Raw genomic sequence first — 24,128 nt, 5'->3', positions numbered from 1 at the left:
ATGCTAGGGTGAACCAAATTCTGTCCTTAGAAACCACTTTTAGATGGATTTTTTAAAATGTAATCCTTATAGCAAACCTTTACCATTATTCCCATTTCACAGATGGAAAAACTGAATTATGTATATCCAAACATTCCATACTTAGGTATTTTCAGTTATCACTGTTGAAGAGATAGGAAGATAATAATTATACATTTTTGAGCATTTATTCAAAGCCAGATACCATGCTGATGATTTTATATCATCATCTCATTTAATTCTCCTAATTCCCCACCAGAAGCTTAATCAATATTCTCCATTTTACAGATGAAGACACTGAGGCACAGTGAAATTAACCTACTAGCGCAAGGTCATGAGGCCTTTATTAAGAGCAGAGGCAGGATTTGAACTCAGACCTGTCAACCTCCAACACTGGAACGCTCAGCCACAGTGGCTCACCCCTCCCACAAGCGTGAGACCCTCAACCCTTCAAAAGAGGGCTGGACCCGGGATCCCGACTCCAGGATACTCAGTGTCCCACTCCCAGTATCCAGCCCTCGCTGGCTCTGAAAACATTTAAAACATGCTTTCTGCTGAGTAAATAAGACTTTAAAATTAAACCTTGCCCACATTTCACAACTTAATTTATTTCCTATGTGATTCTATTGTATATATGTTTACCTACTGTGTTGCCAGGCACCATGCTATGCGCTTTACATATATAAACCTTATTATTTACTTTCTAATCCTAAAATCAATCTTTCAGTAAGTAATTAGACTTCCTTTACAGAAAAGAGAATGAGAGCTCAAAGACACTAACCAGCTTATTACACAGCTGGTTGTGAGGACCCCCGGAGCTGGAGCTGAGACCCAGGGCTGCCTCCTTCCAAATCTCAGGAGCCCACAGCATACCACGCTGCCACCCCAGCTCCTGCCCAAACAGACTAGAAACCTCCTTCTCTCAGGGCCCAGCAAGCTTAGGGAACACCCTTACCGGGTAATGCAAGAGCACCATGCGATTCAGCAGAGTGGACAAGGAATAAAAAGCACCAGCATTCAGACCTGAAGGAGGGAGGGAGAAACACAGCATTAGGGTCATTCTCCTGTTGGGGCCATTGCTGGCTTCTCCCCACAGTGGTGAGGGAGGTCAGAAATCCTCAGCCTTGTTGCCACTGGAGGTAGTGTTTCAAAGAAGAAATATTCCAAACAACCGAAACTAACCATTTGAACCTCTTCTTAGCCACACACCAATGCCCTCTCATCCCTTTATCCCTGTCCTGGAAACACAGGCTCCAGGAAGTATTACTCCCAGGTCAGAGCCATCTACATTCCTCTTAAGCACTGGCCTGACCTAAGGGGCCAGCAGAAGTACTGGACCCCTTCCACCTCCTCCTGATGACCTGTCCCCCCTCACCAGAATGCTCCAGACCTCTGACCCCTGACAACACTCCCTCTGCAGGTAGATTCTCACCTCTTTCCACATCCCTCCAACTTTTTTCTCAGATTCAACATCACACAAAATCTTATATTCAAAACCATAAAGGACCCTAAAGAGCATTTAGTTGACTCTCCTAATTTATCGATTCATCCAAGAAATAAATGGAGCACCTAGCATATACTGTAAGAATCTGTGTCCTTAGAAGATGAGGTTATTTGTCAAAAGCCATACAGTGACTTAGTGACTAAGATGAGACTGAAACTGATCCAGAGGAGAAGGGCTTTCTGCTCTCCCTTCATAATGATGGTGATGATGATGGTGGTGACGATGGTGATGATGGTGCTGGTGGTAATTGTGCTGGTGGTGATGATGGTGATGATGGTGCTGGTGGTAGTGGTGCTGGTGGTGATGATGGTAGTGATGGTGGTAGTGGTGCTGGTGGTGATGATGGTAGTGATGGTGGTAGTGGTGATGGTGGTGGTGATGGTAGTGATGGTGGTAGTGGTGATGGTGGTGGTGATGGTAGTGATGGTGGTAGTGGTGATGGTGGTGGTGATGGTAGTGCTGGTGGTGGTGGTGATGGTAGTGATGGTGGTAGTGGTGATGGTGGTGGTGATGGTAGTGCTGGTGGTAGTGGTGATGGTGGTGGTGATGGTAGTGATGGTGGTAGTGGTGATGGTGGTGGTGATGGTAGTGCTGGTGGTAGTGGTGATGGTGGTGGTGATGGTAGTGCTGGTGGTAGTGGTGATGGTGGTGGTGATGGTAGTGATGGTGGTAGTGGTGATGGTGGTGGTGATGGTAATGATGGTGGTAGTGGTGATGGTGATGATGGTAGTGATGGTGGTAGTGGTGATGGTGGTGGTGATGGTAGTGCTGGTAGTAGTGGTGATGGTGGTGGTGATGGTAGTGATGGTGGTAGTGGTGATGGTGATGATGGTAGTGCTGGTGGTGGTGGTGATGGTGGTGGTGATGGTAGTGATGGTGGTGGTGGTGATGGTAGTGATGGTGGTAGTGGTGATGGTGGTGGTGATGGTAGTGCTGGTGGTAGTGGTGATGGTGGTGGTGATGGTGGTGCTGGTGGTAGTGGTGATGGTGGTGGTGATGGTAGTGATGGTGGTAGTGGTGATGGTGGTGGTGATGGTAGTGCTGGTGGTAGTGGTGATGGTGGTGGTGATGGTAGTGCTGGTGGTAGTGGTGATGGTGGTGGTGATGGTAGTGATGGTGGTAGTGGTGATGGTGGTGGTGGTGGTGGTGGTGATGGTAGTGATGGTGGTAGTGGTGATGGTGGTGGTGATGGTAGTGCTGGTGGTGGTGGTGATGGTGATGGTAGTGCTGGTGGTAGTGGTGATGGTGGTGGTGATGGTAGTGATGGTGGTAGTGGTGATGGTGGTGGTGATGGTAGTGCTGGTGGTAGTGGTGATGGTGGTGGTGATGGTAGTGCTGGTGGTAGTGGTGATGGTGGTGGTGATGGTAGTGATGGTGGTAGTGGTGATGGTGGTGGTGGTGGTGGTGGTGATGGTAGTGATGGTGGTAGTGGTGATGGTGGTGGTGATGGTAGTGCTGGTGGTGGTGGTGATGGTAGTGATGGTGGTAGTGGTGATGGTGGTGGTGATGGTAGTGATGGTGGTAGTGGTGATGGTGATGATGGTAGTGCTGGTGGTAGTGGTGATGGTGGTGGTGATGGTAGTGCTGGTGGTAGTGGTGATGGTGGTGGTGATGGTAGTGCTGGTGGTAGTGGTGATGGTGGTGGTGATGGTAGTGCTGGTGGTAGTGGTGATGGTGGTGGTGATGGTAGTGCTGGTGGTAGTGGTGATGGTGGTGGTGATGGTAGTGATGGTGGTAGTGGTGATGGTGGTGGTGATGCTAGTGATGGTGGTAGTGGTGATGGTGGTGATGATGGTAGTGATGGTGGTGGTGATGGTAGTGCTGGTGGTAGTGGTGATGGTGGTGGTGATGGTAGTGATGGTGGTAGTGGTGATGGTGGTGGTGATGGTAGTGATGGTGGTAGTGGTGATGATGGTGGTGATGGTGGTAGTGGTGATGGTGGTGGTGGTGGTAGTGATGGTGGTAGTGGTGATGGTGGTGGTGATGGTAGTGGTGATGGTGGTGGTGATGGTAGTGATGGTGGTAGTGGTGATGATGGTGGTGATGGTGGTAGTGGTGATGGTGGTGGTGGTGATGATGGTAGTGATGGTGGTAGTGGTGATGGTGGTGGTGATGGTAGTAGCATACACTTATGTACTAGGCACCTTACAATCTAAACACCTTGCAATCCTCATAACAATCCTAGAAAGTAGCTAATATTCTCCTTCCCATTTTGTAGGTAAGAAAAATGCACACAGATTTTAAAAAGAAATACAGAGGTCACTCTGGAAGGCCCACCAGGAGTCTTTTTAATTTTAACTAGTTTTGAGGCTCACACAACTACCACTGGCACACCTGGCATTAGGTCCACTTAGCAGCATGTAAGAGAGGACACAGCTCATAGACAGGGCGGCCGCAGGAGCTCCTCTCCACTGGAGCCAGTCCACAGAACCCCAGTCCATAGAGCCATTCAGAAGCTATTCTCTTTTGCCCCCGAGTTGGCAGCTCAGTGCAGAGAAAGGTGAGTAAGGCACCCACCCTGGCTCAACCCCTCCCAGGAGCCACTATTGCTTGTGACTCATCCACAGGCATAGCTACCAGGATCTCCATAAAGGACAGGCCAGTGGAAAGAGTCACTGTGCTCAGAGAAGCACAAAGAATGGCTTCCCAACAGGGGTAAGAAGTCCACTTGCAGTCATTTATATCACAATAGGTCATTCTTATCAGAAGCAATGTTGCCTAAATGCAGTTGACTTACTCCCTTTGTCAGGTTCCCAGAGGAATGAGATACAAAGTTAAGTGAAGGTCAAATTCTCCTGCAAAATGGGGACGGGAGATTGGTTTGCCCTTCCCACCATCACACGGGTAGTAAGAGGCAGGGTTCGATTCAAACCCAGACTATGGACTCTAGGTCCTCCATCTTAAACCGCTGATTTCATATCCTTACAGATCTGATCCTCAGTGATTTCCCCAGCTCAGGTTACTGGCAATTTCGTGCCCCAGCCTCTCCCAGCAGGTCACCTCAGGGATGCAACAAGGTTGAGCTCAATGCCACCTGCTGAGGGGCACAGGGCCAACAGTCAGTCGGCAAACCCAGAAGTGTCACCAAATGTGACTGCAACGGCCACACTCATGGTCAGGAGGACTCTGAGACTCTCGGCAACTTCTCACCCAACAAGCATACCGGCCGCACCTTCATACCACACACCCAGCCACTAGAAATTCCATTCCTGGGTCAAGACAGCCCACAAGGAGACACATTCCTGAAATGGGGGCGGGTGTGGGGAAGAAGCAGTGCAGGGAGGAGGATGAACTCAGCCCCCTTCCTGCCCCTCAGCCTAACGGGGCCAGGCGCCAGGGCGTACACGAGGTCAAGCTCAGCTTGTGCCCACCTGGAATGAACAAGGGGGCAGAATCCTCAGGAAACTGCGAAATTATCCAGGAGGACTGTGCGAAAAAAACCCCACTTCAAACACCAGCACTTTCCTGACCCTGAAAAACGTGGAGAGAAACAGTCCTGATCAGGCTAACCCAGGCTATTGAGGCTGAGCAGCTTTGTGAGGCTTAAAGGTTTAGAGAAATCACTTCCAGATCAGCATCGCTGGCAGCCTGTGAGAAATGCAAATCCTGACCCCACGCAGACCTCCTGCTGTAGACACTGGGAGTGGGGTTCCTCAGGCAATCTGTGTTTGAACAAGCCCTCCAGGTAATTCTGATAAGCCTCAAAGTTTGAGACCTACTGGCTCTGCTAGACTAGTTTGGTTTACCAATAACCATCCCCTGCTCCCAGCCAGACAGGAATCAGGGCTAAGGTAGGGAGGATGTGGAGGGGGCAGGGGTTCGCCCTGGAAGGCTACCATTCTTTCCAATTCTTTCTACAGGCCAACCTTAAAGGAATTAGAAATTCTGACTCTCTCTTGAAGCTAGATGTCCCTCCCATATTGCCAAAGGTTGCCAGACACAGTTAAACGGCACAAGTCCACTCCACTGCCCAAACCAAAGGGTCCGGTGTCCACACTGAAGGGCAGGAATGAAATGTGTGCCCTGCCCTGTGCATAAGTACCTCTTACAGGAAGGCAGTGACTGTGTTATATTCGGGTATGATTATCCCCAGCAAGGTAAGCCTGCCAGGTGAGGAAATGTGATGGCCCCTGAAAGGCCTGGTCACCCCTGGTATCAGCCACCTGGGAGGAGTGCAGGTCACTGAGGGGGTGAGCTTTAGGAAGGCAGAAGGGACTGACTTGTCATCACTCTGAGTTTCTCTCCTGTGTCAAGACTAATTTTTTTCAAAGGGTGGTGGCATTTAGAAACCACTGGCATTAGTAAGCCTCAGAGTCTAAAAACGCAGATTCCTGGGCTGCACCCTGGACCAACTAAATCTGATTCCCCTGGATTGGGGCTAGGAATCCGCATTTTAACAACAACACAACAAAAACCCTTGGCATTTCTTAAACTTGGGGATAAATGGCCTTGGGCATAGGAAGATCACAGACCAGGCCCAGGCCCTCAGAGGCTGGGGTTAACATGGAGGCAGCTGGGATGGGAAGGGGCTTCAAGAGAATCACCCATAGCACACCTACTTTAGAGGTTCTCAACCCTGCTGCAAACCAGAATCTCCAGGAATGCTTGTGAAAAGCAGATTCCCAGGCCCGGACCAGACTATCTGAATTTGACTTTCCAGAAGAGAGGTAGGAATTGAGGCACACACCACCCAGCACCCCAGGGGACTCTATCATCAGGCCAGCGTGGGAAACACTGATCCCAGATCCCATCTCTGGGTTCTGGTTACTCTGTGTTCATTTCCCTTTTGTCCTTCCTGAACTTGTAGGAAACCCTCTTTTTAAAGGGCCAGCCTGACCTCGGCAAAGCTCCAGGGAATCCCGGAAGGACCTTATACCCACCCTGAAGCCAGCATCTTGAAGGGGCACAAAGCCCCTGCCGAGGCCCAGGTCGGGCGGTGTAAAGCCCTTGAGAGCCCCAAGGAAAGGTGTCCTCAGGACACATGCTGAGGCTCTGAATTCAGATGCCCAACACTGCACAGATTCTTCAGAAGCATAGCTGGAGGCAAGGCTGGGGGATGACAGGGAAGAGCAATCCCTTGGAGGACACTTCTCCAGCAGAGGAGCCTTTCACCAGTCTGTTTACCAGGGCAGTCGTTAGCCATCAATGCAAAGACGTTAGGGAAGCCATGTGAAAGCAAGGCCTGGAGATCCGAGGGGGTGCCAAAGAAAGGTTCTTACTTCACCCCACCCCACACCCACGGCTGACGCTCACCACAAGACCTGCCCAGCCCCAGGCTCTGGTGGAGCCACGGAGAATCTGCTTCCAGCCCTGTGTCTTCCTGCAGTGCCATGTTAGAATAAGGAGGGTATTTTGTTAGAGGAGGTGGTAGTTTCTCATTCCTGTGATACTTCAGCAACATCAAGCACAAACCCAGCTTCTGCACCTCCTCCCCTCTAAATTGGGCTGCTAGATTTAGGAAAAAACAAACAGCACACCCAATTAAATTTGAATTTCAGCATAAGAATGCTTCAAATAGTTGTGGGACATGTTTATACTAAAAAAGAATTTGTTGTGGATCTGAAATTCCAACTTAGCCGGAAGGCCCTTAATTTATGTCTGAAACCTACCTCTAAGAGTGTGGCCAGAAGCCCGTGGGGAAAAGGCAGTGGCACTGGAATTCCTCCAAAGCCTTCACTATATCACCGCACCTTAGCTCGGGGCAGCTGACTCAGCAGCTTGGAGAAGCACTTGGAAAGTCACTACCAGTACAATACTGGACATCCCGCCAGCTGCACGAGAGCTACTCCCTACGTGTCGAAATCTAGTTCATTCAAAAAACAAAAAGACTGTAGGAAATGGGCAAGTTTCCCAACGCAACAGCATTGTGGCTGCACGCAGTGTTTTGATTCACAATTACTTTAAAAGCTTTCATTTCCATCCAGGGAACTCCAGTGGGAAGCAAATGTTCTTACTCTTTTCTGAGGGGTGGTTCTTAGAGAGACACACGATGAGCACAGGATGGGTGAAGGTGGTACACTCAGTAATTAGCAGAGCTGACACTAAAACTTAGACCTTATATTCCTTACGTACCAACTCTGAACTCACTGGTCCCCCAGTCAAGGCTCTTACTCCAAAACATGTCCACCCAAATCCAGCAAATACATCCATGAAACACTATCAACTGCTTGATTCCCAACTACATGCTCTTAAGTGTTTATAATTCAGAGGAAAATAGGAACATCATATGTACTATATAATGTACATATGCACTATATGGTTATATGTGTGTACATATAAACTGTGAACCATTTCCCTCTTCAAAACTCAACCTGAAACTGCATGGAAGGTGGGAGGCATTCTGGGAGGTCTCAAAGAATTTAGTTGAATTTATAGAGGGTTTTTTTGGTTGTGTGTGCATTTTTAATCTGGAGCAAAGATAGTGGGAGAAGAAAGCAGGGATTCTCAGGTGGACTGAGTGCCTTTACATGACCTGTAACCCTTAGAGAGACGCACTACGGATGAAACCTCACCATCCCCAAGTCCCAAAGATGGCCGGTCAGTGGAGGTAGGTCCTGCTTCTAAACCCCAGAACTCCAGACCCTCATCTCAGAAGAAAGGCCATTGGTCTGAGGACTGAATCTGAGGAAGGACATACACCACTACCACCCCTGCTAGATAGACCCAGAGGCTATTCCGTTGAGTGAGGTTGAAAACAGACCCCTGGCTCTGTCTCCAAGAGGCTCCTTTCTGCACGGGAAGGCAAAATGGTGCGGTGGTTAGGAAGATAGGCTTTGATCTCAGACAGACAGAAGTTTATGTCTAAGCTCTATTGCTTGCTAGCTGTCTAATTACGGACAAGGAGCTCAATCAGAGCCTCAGTTTTTTTAGGTATAAAATGAAGCAGTTGAACACCTAGTTCATGGGTTCCTTTTGAAGATTAAATGAGATAATGCATATAAAGCACTTCACATGGTGCCTGACACACAGTAAAGGCTCAATAACATGTTTTCCCAAATCTGTGATCCAGCCTAAGAATCATTTCCTTGTTGGCAAAGATCCCTGTCACCAAGTCCAACTCTCTACCACAAAAATAAGGCTTGTGGTTCTCTGACTATAATGAAATGTGTACAAACAACCAGATTAGTTTAACTCCTCACTGGGATCACCTCAGGCCTTTGAGAAAAATGTTAATAAATTCTATCTATACACAACATAGTCAAATGCTTCCAGAGGCACAGAAGTGAACTGTTTTTCTAGTTTAGCACCGTCTCAATTTAATGGCAATTTACTTCCACCCTGTTTCTCTCTCCTCTTCTTCTGGGACTCCTGTTAGGCATGTGTTGGTATGCTTGATGGTTTCCCACAGGTCTCTGAGGATCTGCTCATTTTTCTTCTTTCTTTTTTCTTTCTGTTCCCCAGACAGGATAATTGCATTTGACCTATCTTCAAGTTAACTGATTCTTTTTTCTGCCAGCTCAAATCTAGTGTTGAGCCTTCTAGTGAGTTTTTCATTTCAGTTATTGTATTTTCAACTCCAGAATTTATATTTGGTTCTTTTTGATTTGTCTTTCTTGATATTCTCTATTTGGTGAGACATCATTCTCTACTTTTCTTTCATTCTTTACACATTGGTTTCCTTTAGTTCTTGAATATATTTATAATAGCTGAGCTACTATCTTTTTCTGTTACATCCAACCTCTGGGCTTCCTCAGGAACAGCTTTCTAACTGTGTATGGGCCCTGCTTTCCTGTTTCTTTGCATGTCTCATATTTTTTGTTGAAACTGGGCATTTTAAATATAATGTCAACTCTAGAAATGAGATTCTCCTCCTTCCCCAGGATTTGTTACTGTTGCTGCTGTTTGTTCACTGACTTTCCTGGACTCATTTTGTAAAGTCTGTGTTCTTTGTCATGTGCAGCCACTGAGGTTTCTGTTCCACTAGCTTAGTTTTGAGCTAAGGATTAGACAGAGATTTCCTTAAATACTTTAAGCCCACAAGTCTCCCACCTTTGCTGAGGACCTCTATGTGTGCGCTGGGACTTGTCTGTGATGCTCCAGCAGGGTGATGACAACTCTGCCTTAGCCTTCACTTTCTGCTTACACAGAGCCTCAAGTTCAGCCAGAGGTGAGACTTTAGGGCTTTCTCAGGTCTTTCCTGGCCACGTGCACAACTCTGCATGTGCATGTGGATTTCTAGATTCCTAAGAATATGTCAGAGCTTTCCAAAGCCCCCTGGACATCTCATTCTCCAGATTTTCCTTTCAAGGTCTTTGGTCAGCCTCTTGATTACCCCAACCAGTATTGCTACCTCAGGCAGCTGTGATGTTAAGCAGTGATCGCTTTCAACAAATGCCCTGGAAATAGCGCTTTCCCACTGAGAAAGCTCTGAGTCAGGTCAAATATGGGCAAATCCTCTGAATGGGGCCTTTGCAGGGAACTGCCATAGAAGTCAAATAGTGACCTAGGGATGGGACTTCTGGGGGGAGCTCCAAAATTGTTTGGCCCCCTCCAGTGGCTGTGAGGCTGCTAGTTTTCACAGCTACCATGTCTGGGAGGCTGCTGCATGTCTCTCAAGGTTACCACAAGAGCCTGGAAGAGGGGATCGGAATAGGACAAGTTAAAACACAAAGCTTGCTACTTTACTGTTATTTAGATATTTGTCTTGAATAGATGCTCACTGGATTGTTTCAAGCCTTTGGTTAAGAACCCTGAAACAACTGATTTTGATAATGTCTGCCAGTATTGTTCTTGTTTTCATGGAGGAACAGATGATGCAAGGTCCTCACTCCACCATTCCAGAAGTGCTAACCCATTTATTCCCTGTGTTATCACTTAACCAAATAGATTAAGGAAGAGTGTCCAGAACCACAGGATGAACACCACTCTGCCAGATTGAATACCGTATAAGCAACCAGCCATACAAGATGGAAGGAAAAGGAGTTGCTTTGCCCCTAAAGCATGGCCCAGAGCTGAGCCACAGCGACCAGGAGCAGCACTGCTCCTGGTACATTTTGTTCTTATTTCTTGCTATCATGGGTCAGTGACCTGACCCTGCCATAAACAGCATCCAGAACTGAAGACCACAGCCTCTGGAATAAGGCCATTGACTGGTTATTGCTACCATCGCCACTCTCGTTCACAAAAGATATTTATTGAGCACTTATCTGCCCTAGAATTCCAAGGTAAGCCTCAAATGCCCTGTTGTCAGATGCCATAAGGTTAATGGTGGTCAAAGGTTGATGCACTCAAGATGTTTAACTCTAGAGAAAAGTGAAAGTTCTTAGAGGCATGGAATCCTGAGTCTGGAAGGGAACTCAAAGATCATCAGGTTTCACTATCCATCTATAGCCTGATATTCCCCACAATATCCCCACTAAGTGGTTGGTTCCACCTACACTTGAATACCTCTCAGTGATGGGCAACTCATAATATCTTTAGCTGGCCATCCTAAGTATTGGAAACTTTCTCTTTGTTTTGTGAATGAATGCAGAGACATACTCAGGACTGAGAAGTTGGAGAGAGGGAGGAATGGAGACCAGAGGCCTTGGAGACTAATGTGGGTACCTGGGGCTATTCCAGATAAGAGGTCACCTAATCTGTGCATATGCCTGAAAACCAGGTGTGCCTCTCTACTGTGGATGATACCGCCTCTTATCTAATGCCTCAGCTAATGAACACTTTAATTAAGTGAAGGACATTGATAAGCCTAAAGTGAAGCCCTGGTACAATTCAAGGAAGGAGCATAGGCAATCAAGGATCAGGAGTATAGACTCTGGAGTCTGACAAATCTGTACTTGAATCCTGGCTCTGCCCTTTGAAAACTGTGTGCTCTTGAGCTTTTACCTCATCTCTCTGAGTTTGTTTCCTCATCTGTTAAATGGGGAAAATTATACTATTTACCTCTCACTGGTGTGGTGAGAGTTAAATAAAATAATATATAAGAAGTCTTGGCACGTAGTAAATGCTAGCATTGTTGTAAGATACAGTTTGCGAGCCTAGAGAAAACCTGAGGTTATAGCCAACTGGGGTTTCACTAAGAATAAGTCACGTCAACCCATCTCATTTCTTTTCTTCTTCTGGTTACTGAGCATGATATACACTCTTGATTTTAATCAAACAAACTGGAGGGTTAAATGGTCGAGGGTAAGCTGGAGAGCAGCAGAGCTGGGTGGATCTGTAAAGACGCCTTTAATAGAGTGCCCTGGGGTTCTGTCCTTGCTCCTGGCTAGAACAACGTTCTCATTAAACGTTAGGCTGAAGATGCAGCAAACGCCTTGCTGGAAAGGCAAGCCAATACACCAGCATAAATATTGACATTTATCTTACCAAAGCCAAGAAAATGAAACGAAAGAGGGATGTTGTCTTGCATTCAGGTAAAAAAGGAGCCATGTTCCAAGATGAAGGATTGGCTGGAGAGTGATTCATGTCACAAGACTCATATAAATATCCATCCACTCGTTCATTCAATCACTCATTTAATAACTGTTGGAGTATCTACTCCAGGTTGGCCACTGCTGAGGCATTATGAAGTAAAAAGACATAAATGCCTACTCTCAGGGAGTTCCCAGTTGAGTGGGAAAACAGATCTGGAAATGATCTTTTTTTTTTTTTAATGATAAGTGTTAAGATGTACCAGGAACAGCAAAATAAAAGAGGAAAGGTCGCCTAATACTGCTTTTTACAGCAGTCATACTGAGATGCAGAGGATCAGCAGGCATTTTGCCAGACAACTTGATAAGGGAAGGAATGGTTGTCTAGGTAACCCAACATCGAAGGCCCTGAGACAGAGTTGTCTCTTCTGGTTGACCCTAAACGACGACTTTACAAATACATTTGGGATTTGGAAACACTATGATGCACAGACACATCAGGCCTCTTGTCTCACACTCCCAGTTCCATTACACTCCTGGACACATCTGTATCTTACCATAGGTGATGACGAGCAGCACAAAGTTGAGGTTTTTGAAGAGTCGGACGATGGAACTTAAGTATGAAGCATCAGGGGACGTCAAGGTATAGCTTAGGGATTGGGCCCTGCTGGGGGGATGTTTAGGCTTCTCCTTGAATACTGAAAGGAAAGAAACAGAGAGATCACTGCAAATCCCTATGGTCCCACCCTGCAGAGCTGATACATGGACGAGAGCTGACTCCCTCATCTGAGAAGGAACTAAGACTCCAAAAGGAAATATTAATTCTTCAATTAAATCCTTTATAGTCTCCTCTCTTGAAGCTGCATCTCACTGTCTGTGGCTCCGTGACTGTGCCTTGGATTCTTTTCTTCTTTTCTTTTTTTTTTTTTTTTTTCTGCGGTACAGGGGCCTCTCACTGTTGTGGCCCCTTCCGCTGCGGAGCACAGGCTCCAGACGCGCAGGCTCAGCGGCCATGGCTCACGGGCCCAGCCACTCCACGGCACGTGGGATCCTCCCGGACCGGGGCACGAACCCGTGTCCCCTGCATCAGCAGGCGGACTCTCAACCACTGCGCCACCAGGGAAGCCCGGATTATTTTTTCTTAATGGCCTTTGGACGGCTGCAATCGCTGGGCAGTATTCAAGGATCAAGGAGCCGAGTAACAACCGGGGAATAACATACGGCAGAGCACTGAAGAAATTCAGTAGTAACACGGAGATAGGAAGGAAGTGAGAGCTGAGGCTCTGGGATTAGTGAGCCCAGTTAAGGACTCAGCACCAGAGCTCCCCCCAGGGGGGAAGGAACTGTGCTGCCCATGCTGAGCACAGAGCCTGGCACATGCTGCCAATAAACATTCCCTGAAAAAGGGAAAGGATCTTCTATTGGAAAGACCCAGTCCCTGGGTCTAGGGATAGGAAAGTCCATCCCTAGTTTCTCAAAGTCTGAATCAGACATGTGCCCCATGAGAAACCAGAGGATTAACACATGCTCCTGTAGGTGTGACCACTCTGATAGGAAGGACTGGGGAGGGGCAGTGGGAAAACCATTTGCTTTATGTTCTATTTTCAGTACAACTGGTACAATCCATTTGACTGCATTGATTGCGGTTCAGTTCTCTGGGGGCCAAATCAGTTTAACCAGCTGTTTGGCTAGATCGGTCCCCCAATTGGGTCCAAGTAAATAAGCACCTTGTTGTGTCCCCAGCCCCCATGAGAACACCTCTGAAAGGTCAGGAAACTGCCTCCAGCTAGAGGAAGCTCTGGAAATGAGGTTTAGTCTCTTGAAGATCAAAGGTCTCCCCCCTCCATCCAGATAACCCTCCAGCCCTGACTTCAGAGCCCTGCTTCTTCCTTCTCCGGAAACAGTCCTGGGTAACTTCCCACCACTGGGTACTTCTCAACCATTGTCTTGCCTGTTCACCTCCCCTTCTATCAGGGGAAAGAAATCAAGGCAAGAGTTTTTTTTTTAATCTCGGCAACAGCAGCTGTTTGCTCAAGGATCTGGCAACCACAAACCACAGTTTGGATAAGATTTTTCAGTTCTTTATTCAATGAGCAACCGTCTGTCCTTACTAGTAAAATGCAAAGTGTAGAAATGGCCTACCTCCAGGATCTCCGCAAAGAACCAGGCCCTCATCTGCTACAAACACAAGAGTTTGGAGCTGAGCACATTACAATTTGAAACTTAAAGTCTGGCCGAGATGGTTCTTTCCTGTTCTCAACCACAGCTTCAAGGCTTCTCACCTTTCCAGGAACACCAAGTTCTCCGTCCAAGAGATCCTGTGAGCTTTGAAAAGCCATCGGGCAGCCCTTCCTCAGCTTGGACCCCGGGGAGGGAATGACACAGTGAGAATAGCTGGATGAGATACATGATTATAAAACTGTTTGACTCTGGAGTTGAGGCCAGCAGGAAGGAGTGAAACCTTTAATGTGTGAGGTGGAACTTTCAGATATTAGGAAGACAGCTGGTTAACTTTTAAAGACAAATGACTCACTGAAAATGAAAACCCTACTATGCTCTTTCTGAATTTATCACAGCCCATGTGATATCACTCAGAAGAGAAAAAAAGGATATAAATGAACCAAATACCTCAATGATTAAATATACATACATAGAATATTAATAATAATTCTCTGGGGCTGGTGGTTGGGATTAACAGGTACAAGGCTAAGTTAATGGTCATTCTTTTCTTTATGCTTTTTTGTATTTTCTAGATTTTTTCCATAATGAGCGTATCTTATATACATCTTAAAAAAGCATTTTAAAATGTGGGCCCCGGGCATTCCCAGGTGAATGTATGAGAGTATTAGTGTTTGTGGGTCAGTCCTATTTTGTTTTCTTGTGTTCCAGAAATTTAGGGTATGGAGTTAGATAAGCTTAGGCTGGAATCCAGCCTCTGCCACTTACTGTCTAACCTTGAACAATTCCCTTATCTCCCTGTAAGTCACTGTTTCCTCTTGGTTAAGTGGGACTGATGCTGGTACCTCCCCTACAGGGCCATTGAGGAGTCAGTGAGATCAGGCACACTCAGCACAGGACCTGTGACATCATAAGCGCTCACCAGGGCTTCATCCAGGGGATCAGCAGGCTGCCCATTCATTCTAATGAGGTCACACTGGGGAACTGGTTAATTACAACTAACCTTTACTGAACAGCTAACAAAGTACACAGGACCAGCTATAGCACTGAATCGGCAGCAACTACTCAGGCTAAAACGTTTGAAGACCATTGGCAGCCTGGCTTCCAGTTTCTATAGGTATATTTTATAGATTACGTGGGACCTAGAATGCTGCTCTAGGGCCATATTCACAAGGTCCTCACCCACGTCAGCAGGATCCCCCTGCCTCCCCAACCCCCATGAGCCTATTAATGACCTTACCGATGATGACAAGGATGAAGAGCAGAGTGGCCACACCTGCTATTATGTAGAACATGATGCTGATGTGGTAGGCAAGCTTGTCCTGGTCTTTGATGTTGGGTATCAAGACAGGAGGGACCAAGAACCCAATGGCAACTCCAAGCTATAGAAGACAGAGACAATCAATGGTCGTATCAATGGCCCAGAGGTGACAGTACACATTTAAGAGCCTCCTAATGAGAAACATAATCCCCAACTTCCAGTCCTCCCTAAACCTCAAACAGGGATTGTCTCCCCCCTCAGGACATCAGAGAGATCTTTCTTTTGATGGACAGCTCAACGCACACACCCTTGACCACCCTCACTATCACAGATAGTGAAAACCATTGTAGTTGGGGTTCTCAATGCTGACTGGCTTTTCTCTAGCTACAGACTAATGAAGAAGGGTTCCTATGCTCCCATCTCTATGGTGGAGTAAAACAATGCTGGTTTTGCTTTTTGTGCCATTTAAATTCTTGATTTCACTGTATCTGTTAACCCGCAGCTGAGAGACCAGCTGAGGGAAAAATTCTACACCCTACAACCCCAAGAACTTGCATTCAGGGAGAGATAGAAGCCTAGCGTCGTTACCACATTTACAATCACAGAAGCTTAAGTTCCCTGTGTAAGTTAACTTTGTAATTTATAAAGCATCTGGGGTGTGAAGTCACACAACTGCATAAATTTATACACACAGGACATGGGCACATGCAAAGTGGCTATAAATACACATACAAACACAACCCAACAAACTGAAACATCTTATATCTGCATTGCAGTTCCAACTCCAGTGACCTGACAGATAACATGCCTTGGGTGTTTCTGAGGACAGAAATGCCTTGATTCAGGAGGGACTAGCTGTGATAAAACTCCCCAAACCCTTCTGCCACACGAAATACCAAGGTGGAAATATGAAAATAGTGTGAGAACACACAAAATAACCAGGTCCAAATTGTAAGAGTGAGAGAAGTTGAGTAAGTCTTTTGTGTTAAGGTCCCACTTTTCCTTCATTGAACTTGAAAATAACTGCAGGTAGAGAAGCAATTTGCTTTCAGGCCAACACCATTCATCAGCTGCCCATGTGCTGATCATCCGTATTGGTTTTCCAGCCTGTCAATTACAGCCACTCAGGGTGGTCACTAGTGATTCTCAGCTCTGAAATATTCTCAAAAGTCATCATCAATAGGCTCAGTGCAGGGTTGTTCCAATGTACACTGTATACAATCAACAAATCAAACAGATCTTTAAAGCATCTACTATTTGAGGAGATTGGTTCAAGATGGCCGAGTAGAAGGACGTGTGCTCCTTCCCTCTTGCGACAGCACAGGAATCACAATTAACTGCTGAACAATCATCAACAGGAAGACAATGGAACTCATGAAAAAAGATACCCCACATCCAAAGACAAAGGAGAAGTTACAGTGAGACGGTAGGAGGGGCACAATCACAATAAAATTAAATCCCATAACCGCTGGGTGGGTGACTCAAAAACTGGAGAACAATTATACCACAGAAGTCCACCCACTGGAGTGAAGGTTCTGAGCCCCAGGTCAGGCTTCCCAACATGGTGGTCCAGCAACGGGAGGAGGATTTCCGGAATCAGACTTTAAAGGCTAGCGGGATTTGATTGCAGGACTTCGACAGGACTGGCGGAAACAGAGACTCCACTCTTGGAGGGTACACACTAAGTCGTGTGCGCATAAGGACCCAGGGGAAAGGAGCAGTGACCCCATAGGAGACTGAACCAGACCTATCTGCTAGTGTTGGAGACTCTCCTGCAGAGGCGGGGGGCAGCTGTGGCTCACCACAGGGACAAGGACACTGGCAACAGACGTTCTGGGAAGTACCTCTTGGCATGAGCCATCCTGGGGTCCCTCATTCACCCCACCAAAAAGCCTGGAGGCTCCAGTGCTGGGTCATCTCAGGCAAAACAACCAACAGGGAGGGAACTCAGCCCCACTCATCAGCAGACAAGTGGATTAAACTATTACTGAGCCCTGCCCACCAGAGCAACACCCAGCTCTAAGCACCACCAGTCCCTCCCATCAGGAAGCATGCACAAGCCTCTTACACAGCCTCATCCACCAGAGGGCAGACAGCAGAAGCAAGAAAAACTACAATCCTGCAGCCTGTAGAATAAAACCCACATTCACAGAAAGATACACAAAATAAAAAGGCAGAGGACTATGTACCAGATGAAGGAACAAGATAAAGCCCCAGAAAAACAACGAAATGAAGTGGAGATAGGCAACCTTCCAGAAAAAAGAATTCAAAATAATGATAGTGAAGATGATCCAGGACCTCGGAAAAAGAATGGAGGCAAAGATCAAGAAGATGCAAGAAATGTTTCACAAACACCTAGAGGAATTAAAGAACAAACACCTAGAAGAATTAAAGAACAAACAAACAGAGATGATAATACTATAACTGAAATGAAAAATACACTAGAAGGAATCCATAGCAGAATAATTAAGGCAGAAGAACAGATAAGTGACCTGGAAGACAGAATGGTGGAATTCAATACCACAGACCAGAATTTTTAAAAAAGAGTGAAAAGAAATGAAGACAGCCTAAGAGACCTCTGGGACAACATTAAACACACTAACATTCGCATTAGAGAGGTACCAGAAGGAGAAGTGAGAGAGAAAGGAACTGAGAAAATATGTGAAGAGATTATAGTAGAAAACTTCCCTAACGTGGGAAAGGAAATAGTCACCCAAGTCCAGGAAGCGCAGAGAGTCCCAGGCCAGATAAACTTGAGAAACACGCTGAAACACATAGTAATCAAACTGACAAAAATTAAAGACAAAGAAAAATTATTAAAAGCAACAAGGGAAAAATGACAAATAATATACAAGGGAACTCCCATAAGGTTAACAGCGGATTTCTCAGCAGAAACTCTACAACCCAGAAGGGAGTGGCACCGTATATTTAAAGCAATGAAACGGAAGACCTACAAACAAGAATACTCTACCTGGCAAGGATCTCATTCAGATTTGATGGAGAAATCAAAAGCTTTATGGACAAGCAAAAGCTAAGAGAATTCAGCACCACCAAACCAGCTCTACAACAAATGCTAAAGGAACTTCTCTAACTGGGGAACACAAGAGAAGAAAGGGACCTACAAAAACAAACCCAAAACAATTAAGAAAAACGTAACAGGAAAAAACATATCGATAATTACCTTAAATGTGAATGGATTAAATGCTCCAACCAAAAGATACAGATTCACTGAATGGATACAAAAACAAGACCCATATATATGCTGTCTACAAGAGACACACTTCCAACCTAGAGACACATACAGAGAAAGTGAGGGGATGGAAAAAGATATTCCATGAAAATGAAAATCAAAAGAAAGCTGGAGTAGCAATACTCAAATCAGATAAAATAGACTTTAAGTTAAAGAATGTTACAAGAGACAAGGAAGGACACTACACAGGATCAATCCAAGAAGAAGATATAACAATTATAAATATATATGCACCCAGCATAGGAGCACCTCAATACATAAGACAAATGCTAACAGCTATAAAAGAGGAAATCGACAGTAACACAATAATAGTGGGGGACTTTAACACCTCACTTACACCAATGGACAGAGAATCCAGACAGAAAATTAATAAGGAAACACAAGCTTTAAATGACACAATAAACCAGATAGATTTAATTGATATTTATAGAGCATTCCATCCGAAAACAGCAGATTACACTTTCTTCTCAAGTGCACATGGAACATTCTCCAGGATAGATCACATCTTGGGTCACAAATCAAGCCTTGGTAAATTTAAGAAAATTGAAATCATATCAAGCATCTTTTCTGAACAAAACGCTATGAGATTAGAAAACAATTGCAGGGAAAAAAGCATAAAAAACACAAACACATGGAGGCTAAATAATATGTTACTAAATAACCAAGAGATCACTGAAGAAATCAAAGAGGAAATCAAAACTACCTAGAGACAAATTACAATGAAAACACAATGATTCAAAACCTATGGGATACAGCAAAACCAGTTCTAAGAGGGAGGTTTATAACAATACAAGGCTACCTCAAGAAATAAGAAAAATCTCAAATAAACAATCTAACCTTACAATTAAAGGAACTAGAGAAAGAAGAACAAACAAAACCCAAAGTTAGTAGAAGGAAAGAAATCATGAAGATCAGAGCAGAAATAAATGGAATAGAGAAAAAGAAAACAATAGCAAAGATCAATAAAACTAAAAGCTGGTTCTTTGAGAAGATAAACAAAATTCATAAACCTTTAGCCAGACTCATCAACAAAATGAGGGAGAGGATTCAAATCAATAAAATTAGAAATGAAAAAGGAGAAGTTACAACAGACACCACAGAAATACAAAGCATCCTAAGAAACTAGTATAAGCAACTCTATGGCAATAAAATGGACAACCTGGAAGAAATGGACAAATTCTTAGAAAAGCACAACCTTCTGAGACTGAACCAGGAATAGAAAATATGAACAGACCAATCACAAGCACTGAAATTGAAACTGTGATTAAAAATCTTCCAACAAACAAAAGCCCAGGACCAGATGGCTTCACAGGCGCATTCTATCAAACATTTAGAGAAGAGCTAACACCTATCCTTCTCAAACTTTTCCAAAATATAGTAGAGGGAGGAACACTCCCAAACTCATTCTATGAGGCCACCATCACCCTGACACCAAAACCAGACAAAGATGTCACAAAGAAAGAAAACTACAGGCCAATATCACTAATGAACATAGATGCAAAAATCCTCAACAAAATACTAGCAACAGAATCCAACAGCACATTAAAAGGATCATTCACCAAGATCAACTGGGGTTTATCCCAGGAATGCAAGGATTCTTCAATATATGCAAATCAATCAATGTGATAAACCATATTAACAAATGGAAGGAGAAAAACCATATAATCATCTCAATAGATGTAAGAAAGCTTTTGACAAAATTCAACACCCATTTATGATAAAAACCCTCCAGAAAGCAGGCATAGCGGGAACTTACCTCAACATAATAAAGGCCATATATGACAAACCCATGGCCAACATCGCTCTCAATGGTGAAAAACTGATACCATTTCCTCTAAGATCAGGAACAAGACAAGGTTGTCCACTCTCATCACTATTATTCAACATAGTTTTGGAAGTTTTAGCCACAGCAATCAGAGAAGAAAAAGAAATTAAAGGAATCCAAGCCGGAAAAGAAGTAAAGGGGTCACTGTTTGTAGATGACATGATACTATACATAGAGAATCATAAAGATGCCACCAGAAAATTACTAGAGCTAATTAATGAATTTGGTAAAGTAGCAGGATACAAAATTAATGCACAGAAATCTCTTGTATTCCTATACACTAATGATGAAAAATCTGGAAGGGAAATTAAGGAAACACTCCCATTCACCACTGCAACAAAAAGAATAAAATACTTAGGATTAAACCTTCCTAAGGAGACAAAAGACCTGTATGCAGAAAACTATAAGACACGAAATTAAATATGATACAAACAGATGGAGAAATATACCATGTTGTTAGATTGGAAGAATCAATATTGTGAAAATGACTATACTACTCAAAGCAATCTACAGATTCAGTGCAATCCCTATCAAACTACCAATGGCATTTTTCACCCAACTGGAACAAAATATTTCACAATTTGTATGGAAATACAAAGGACCCCAAATAGCCAAAGCAATCCTAAGAAAGAAAAACGGAGCTGGAGGAATCAGGCTCCTGGACTTCAGACTATACTACAAAGCTACAGTAATCAAGACAGTATGGTACTGGCACAAAAACAGAAATATAGATCAATGGAACAGGATAGAAAGCCCAGAGATAAACCCACACACATATGGTCACCTTATTTTTGATAAAGGAGGCAAGAATATACAATGGAGAAAAGACAGCCTCTTCAGTAAGTGGTGCTGGGAAAACTGGACAGCTACATGTAAAAGAATGAAATTAGAACACTCCCTCACACCATACACAAAAATAAACTCAAAATGGATTAGAGACCTAATCAAAACTACAATGAGATATCATCTCACACCAGTCAGAATGGCCATTATCAAAAAATCTAGAAACAATAAATGCTGGATGGAAAGGGTGTGGATAAAAGGGAACTCTCTTGCACTGTTGGTGGGAATGTAAATTGATACAGCCACTATGGAGAAGAGCATGGAGGTTCCTTAAAAAACTAAAAATAGGGGCTTCCCTGGTGGTGCAGTGGTTGAGAGTCCGCCTGCCGATGCAGGGGCCATGGGTTCATGCCCCGGTCCAGGAAGATCCCACATGCCGCGGAACGGCTGGGCCCGTGAGCCGTGGCCGCTGAGCCTGCGTGTCTGGAGCCTGTGCTCCGCAACGGGAGAGGCCACGGCAGTGAGAGGCACGCATACCGCAAAAAAAAAAAAAAAAAAAAAAAAAAAACTAAAAATAGAACTACCGGGCTTCCCTGGTGGCGCAGTAGTTGAGAGTCCGCCTGCCAATGCAGGGGACACGGGCTCGTGCCCTGGTCTGGGAAGATCCCACATGCCGCGGAGCAGCTAGGCCTGTGAGCCATGGTCGCTGAGCCTGCACGTCCAGAGCCTGTGATCCACAACAGGAGAGGCCACAACAGTGAGAGGCCAACGTACCACCAAAAACTTAGGGGAAAACACAGGAAGAACACTCTTTGACATGAATCAACAGCAAGATCTTTTTTTTGTTTTTAATTGTTTTCCTTGTTTCTATTTCATTTATTTCTGCTCTGATCTTTATGATTTCTTTCCTTCTACTAACTTTGGGTTTTGTTTTTCTCCTTTCTCTAGTTCCTTTAGATGTAAGGTTAGATTGTTTGAGATTTTTCTTTTTTTTTTAAAATTATTTACTTTTGGTTGCATTGGGTCTGCTGCTGTGCACAGGCTCTATCTAGTTGCAGCGAGCGAGGGCTACTCTTCGTTGCAGTGCACGGGCTTCTCATTGCGGTGGCTTCTCTTGTTGTGGAGCACGGGCTCTAGGTGAGCAGGCTTCAGTAGCTGTGGCGCACAAGCTCAGTAGTTGTGGCTTGCAGACTCTAGAGCACAAGCTCAGTAGTTTTGGCGCATGGGCTTAGTTGCTCCACGGCACGTGGGATCTTCCTGGACCAGGGCTTCAACCTGTGTCCCCTGCATTGGCAGGCAGGTCCTTAACCACTGCGCAACCAGGGAAGATTTTTCTTGTTTCTTGAGGTAGGCTTGTGTTGCTATAAACTTCCCTCTTAGAACTGCTTTTGCTGCATCCCATAGGTTTTAAATCATCGTGTTTTCATTGTAATTTGTCTCTAGGTATTTTTTTTTTTTTTTTTTTTTTGCAGTATGCGGGCCTCTCACTGTTGTGGCCTCTCCCGTTGCAGAGCACAGGCTCCGGATGCGCAGGCTCGGCGGCCATGGCTCACGGGCCCAGCCGCTCTGCGGCATATGGGATCCTCCCGGACCGGGGCACGAACCCGTATCCCCTGCATCAGCAGGCGGACTCTCAACCACTGCGCCACCAGGGAGGCCCCTGTCTCTAGGTATTTTTGATTTCCTCTTTGATTTCTTCAGTGATCTCTTGGTTATTTAGTAACATATTATTTAGCCTCCATGTGTTTGTGTTTTTTATGCTTTTTTCCCTGCAATTGTTTTCTAATCTCATAGCGTTTTGTTCAGAGAAGATGCTTGATATGATTTCAATTTTCTTAAATTTACCGAGGCTTGATTTGTGACCCAAGATGTGATCTATCCTGGAGAATGTTCCATGTGCACTTGAGAAGAAAGTGTAATCTGCTGTTTTGGAATGGAATGCTCTATAAATATCAATTAAATCTATCTGGTTTATTGTGTCATTTAAAGCTTGTGTTTCCTTATTAATTTTCTGTCTGGATTCTCTGTCCATTGGTGTAAGTGAGGTGTTAAAGTCCCCCACTATTATTGTGTTACTGTCGATTTCCTCTTTTATAGCTGTTAGCATTTGTCTTATGTATTGAGGTGCTCCTATGCTGGGTGCATATATATTTATAATTGTTATATCTTCTTCTTGGATTGATCCTGTGTAGTGTCCTTCCTTGTCTCTTGTAACATTCTTTAACTTAAAGTCTATTTTATCTGATTTGAGTATTGCTACTCCAGCTTTCTTTTGATTTCCATTTTCATGGAATATCTTTTTCCATCCCCTCACTTTCTCTGTATGTGTCCCTAGGTTGGAAGTGTGTCTCTTGTAGACAGCATATATATGGGTCTTGTTTTTGTATCCATTCAGTGAGCCTGTGTCTTTTGGTTGGAGCATTTAATCCATTCACATTTAAGGTAATTATCGATATGTTTGTTCCTGTTACGTTTTTCTTAATTGTTTTGGGTTTGTTTTTGTAGGTCCCTTTCTTCTCTTGTGTTCCCCAGTTAGAGAAGTTCCTTTAGCATTTGTTGTAGAGCTGGTTTGGTGGTGCTGAATTCTCTTAGCTTTTGCTTGTCTATAAAGCTTTTGATTTCTCCATCAAATCTGAATGAGATCCTTGACAGGTAGAGTACTCTTGGTTGTAGGTTCTTCCCTCTCATTACTTCAAATATACCGACGCCATCCCACAGTGACTTTTCTCCAGGAGGAAATTGGCTTTGGCAGTACTTTCATGCCCAGTGTGGAAACCAAAACATAGCGATTGGACTATAAGCTGCTACCGCTTCTGTTTTTTTCAGGGCATATTTTTTCCTACTTATTGAGAGCTGTGTTCAGTGATCGTGCACAGCTCTATACCCAGCTCCTAGTTCCTGAGTCTGTCCCTTAGCAGGAACTCAGTCATGTTGGCTGGCTGGACAGACGGACAGAT

At 44.8% G+C, this 24,128-nt stretch overlaps 1 protein-coding gene across 1 annotated transcript in view; it reads right to left on the bottom strand.

The window, feature by feature from the left end:
* Nucleotides 1-24,128, bottom strand: part of FLVCR2 (FLVCR choline and putative heme transporter 2) — a 65,292-nt gene that overhangs the window by 18,999 nt on the left and 22,165 nt on the right. Inside the window, exons 2-4 of the mRNA XM_081229123.1 lie at nt 15,293-15,434; nt 12,432-12,572; nt 974-1,041 (exon numbers count right to left, since the gene is read on the bottom strand). Coding sequence (XP_081085249.1) covers nt 974-1,041; nt 12,432-12,572; nt 15,293-15,434 — 351 coding nt within the window. The remainder of the gene's footprint in view (nt 1-973; nt 1,042-12,431; nt 12,573-15,292; nt 15,435-24,128) is intronic.

Source organism: Mesoplodon bidens (assembly GCF_964165515.1).
Source record: "Mesoplodon bidens genome assembly, chromosome: 3".
Taxonomy (NCBI): domain Eukaryota; kingdom Metazoa; phylum Chordata; class Mammalia; order Artiodactyla; family Ziphiidae; genus Mesoplodon; species Mesoplodon bidens.
Note: the sequence above shows the minus strand (reverse complement) of the source record. Positions and strands in the feature narration are given on the sequence as shown.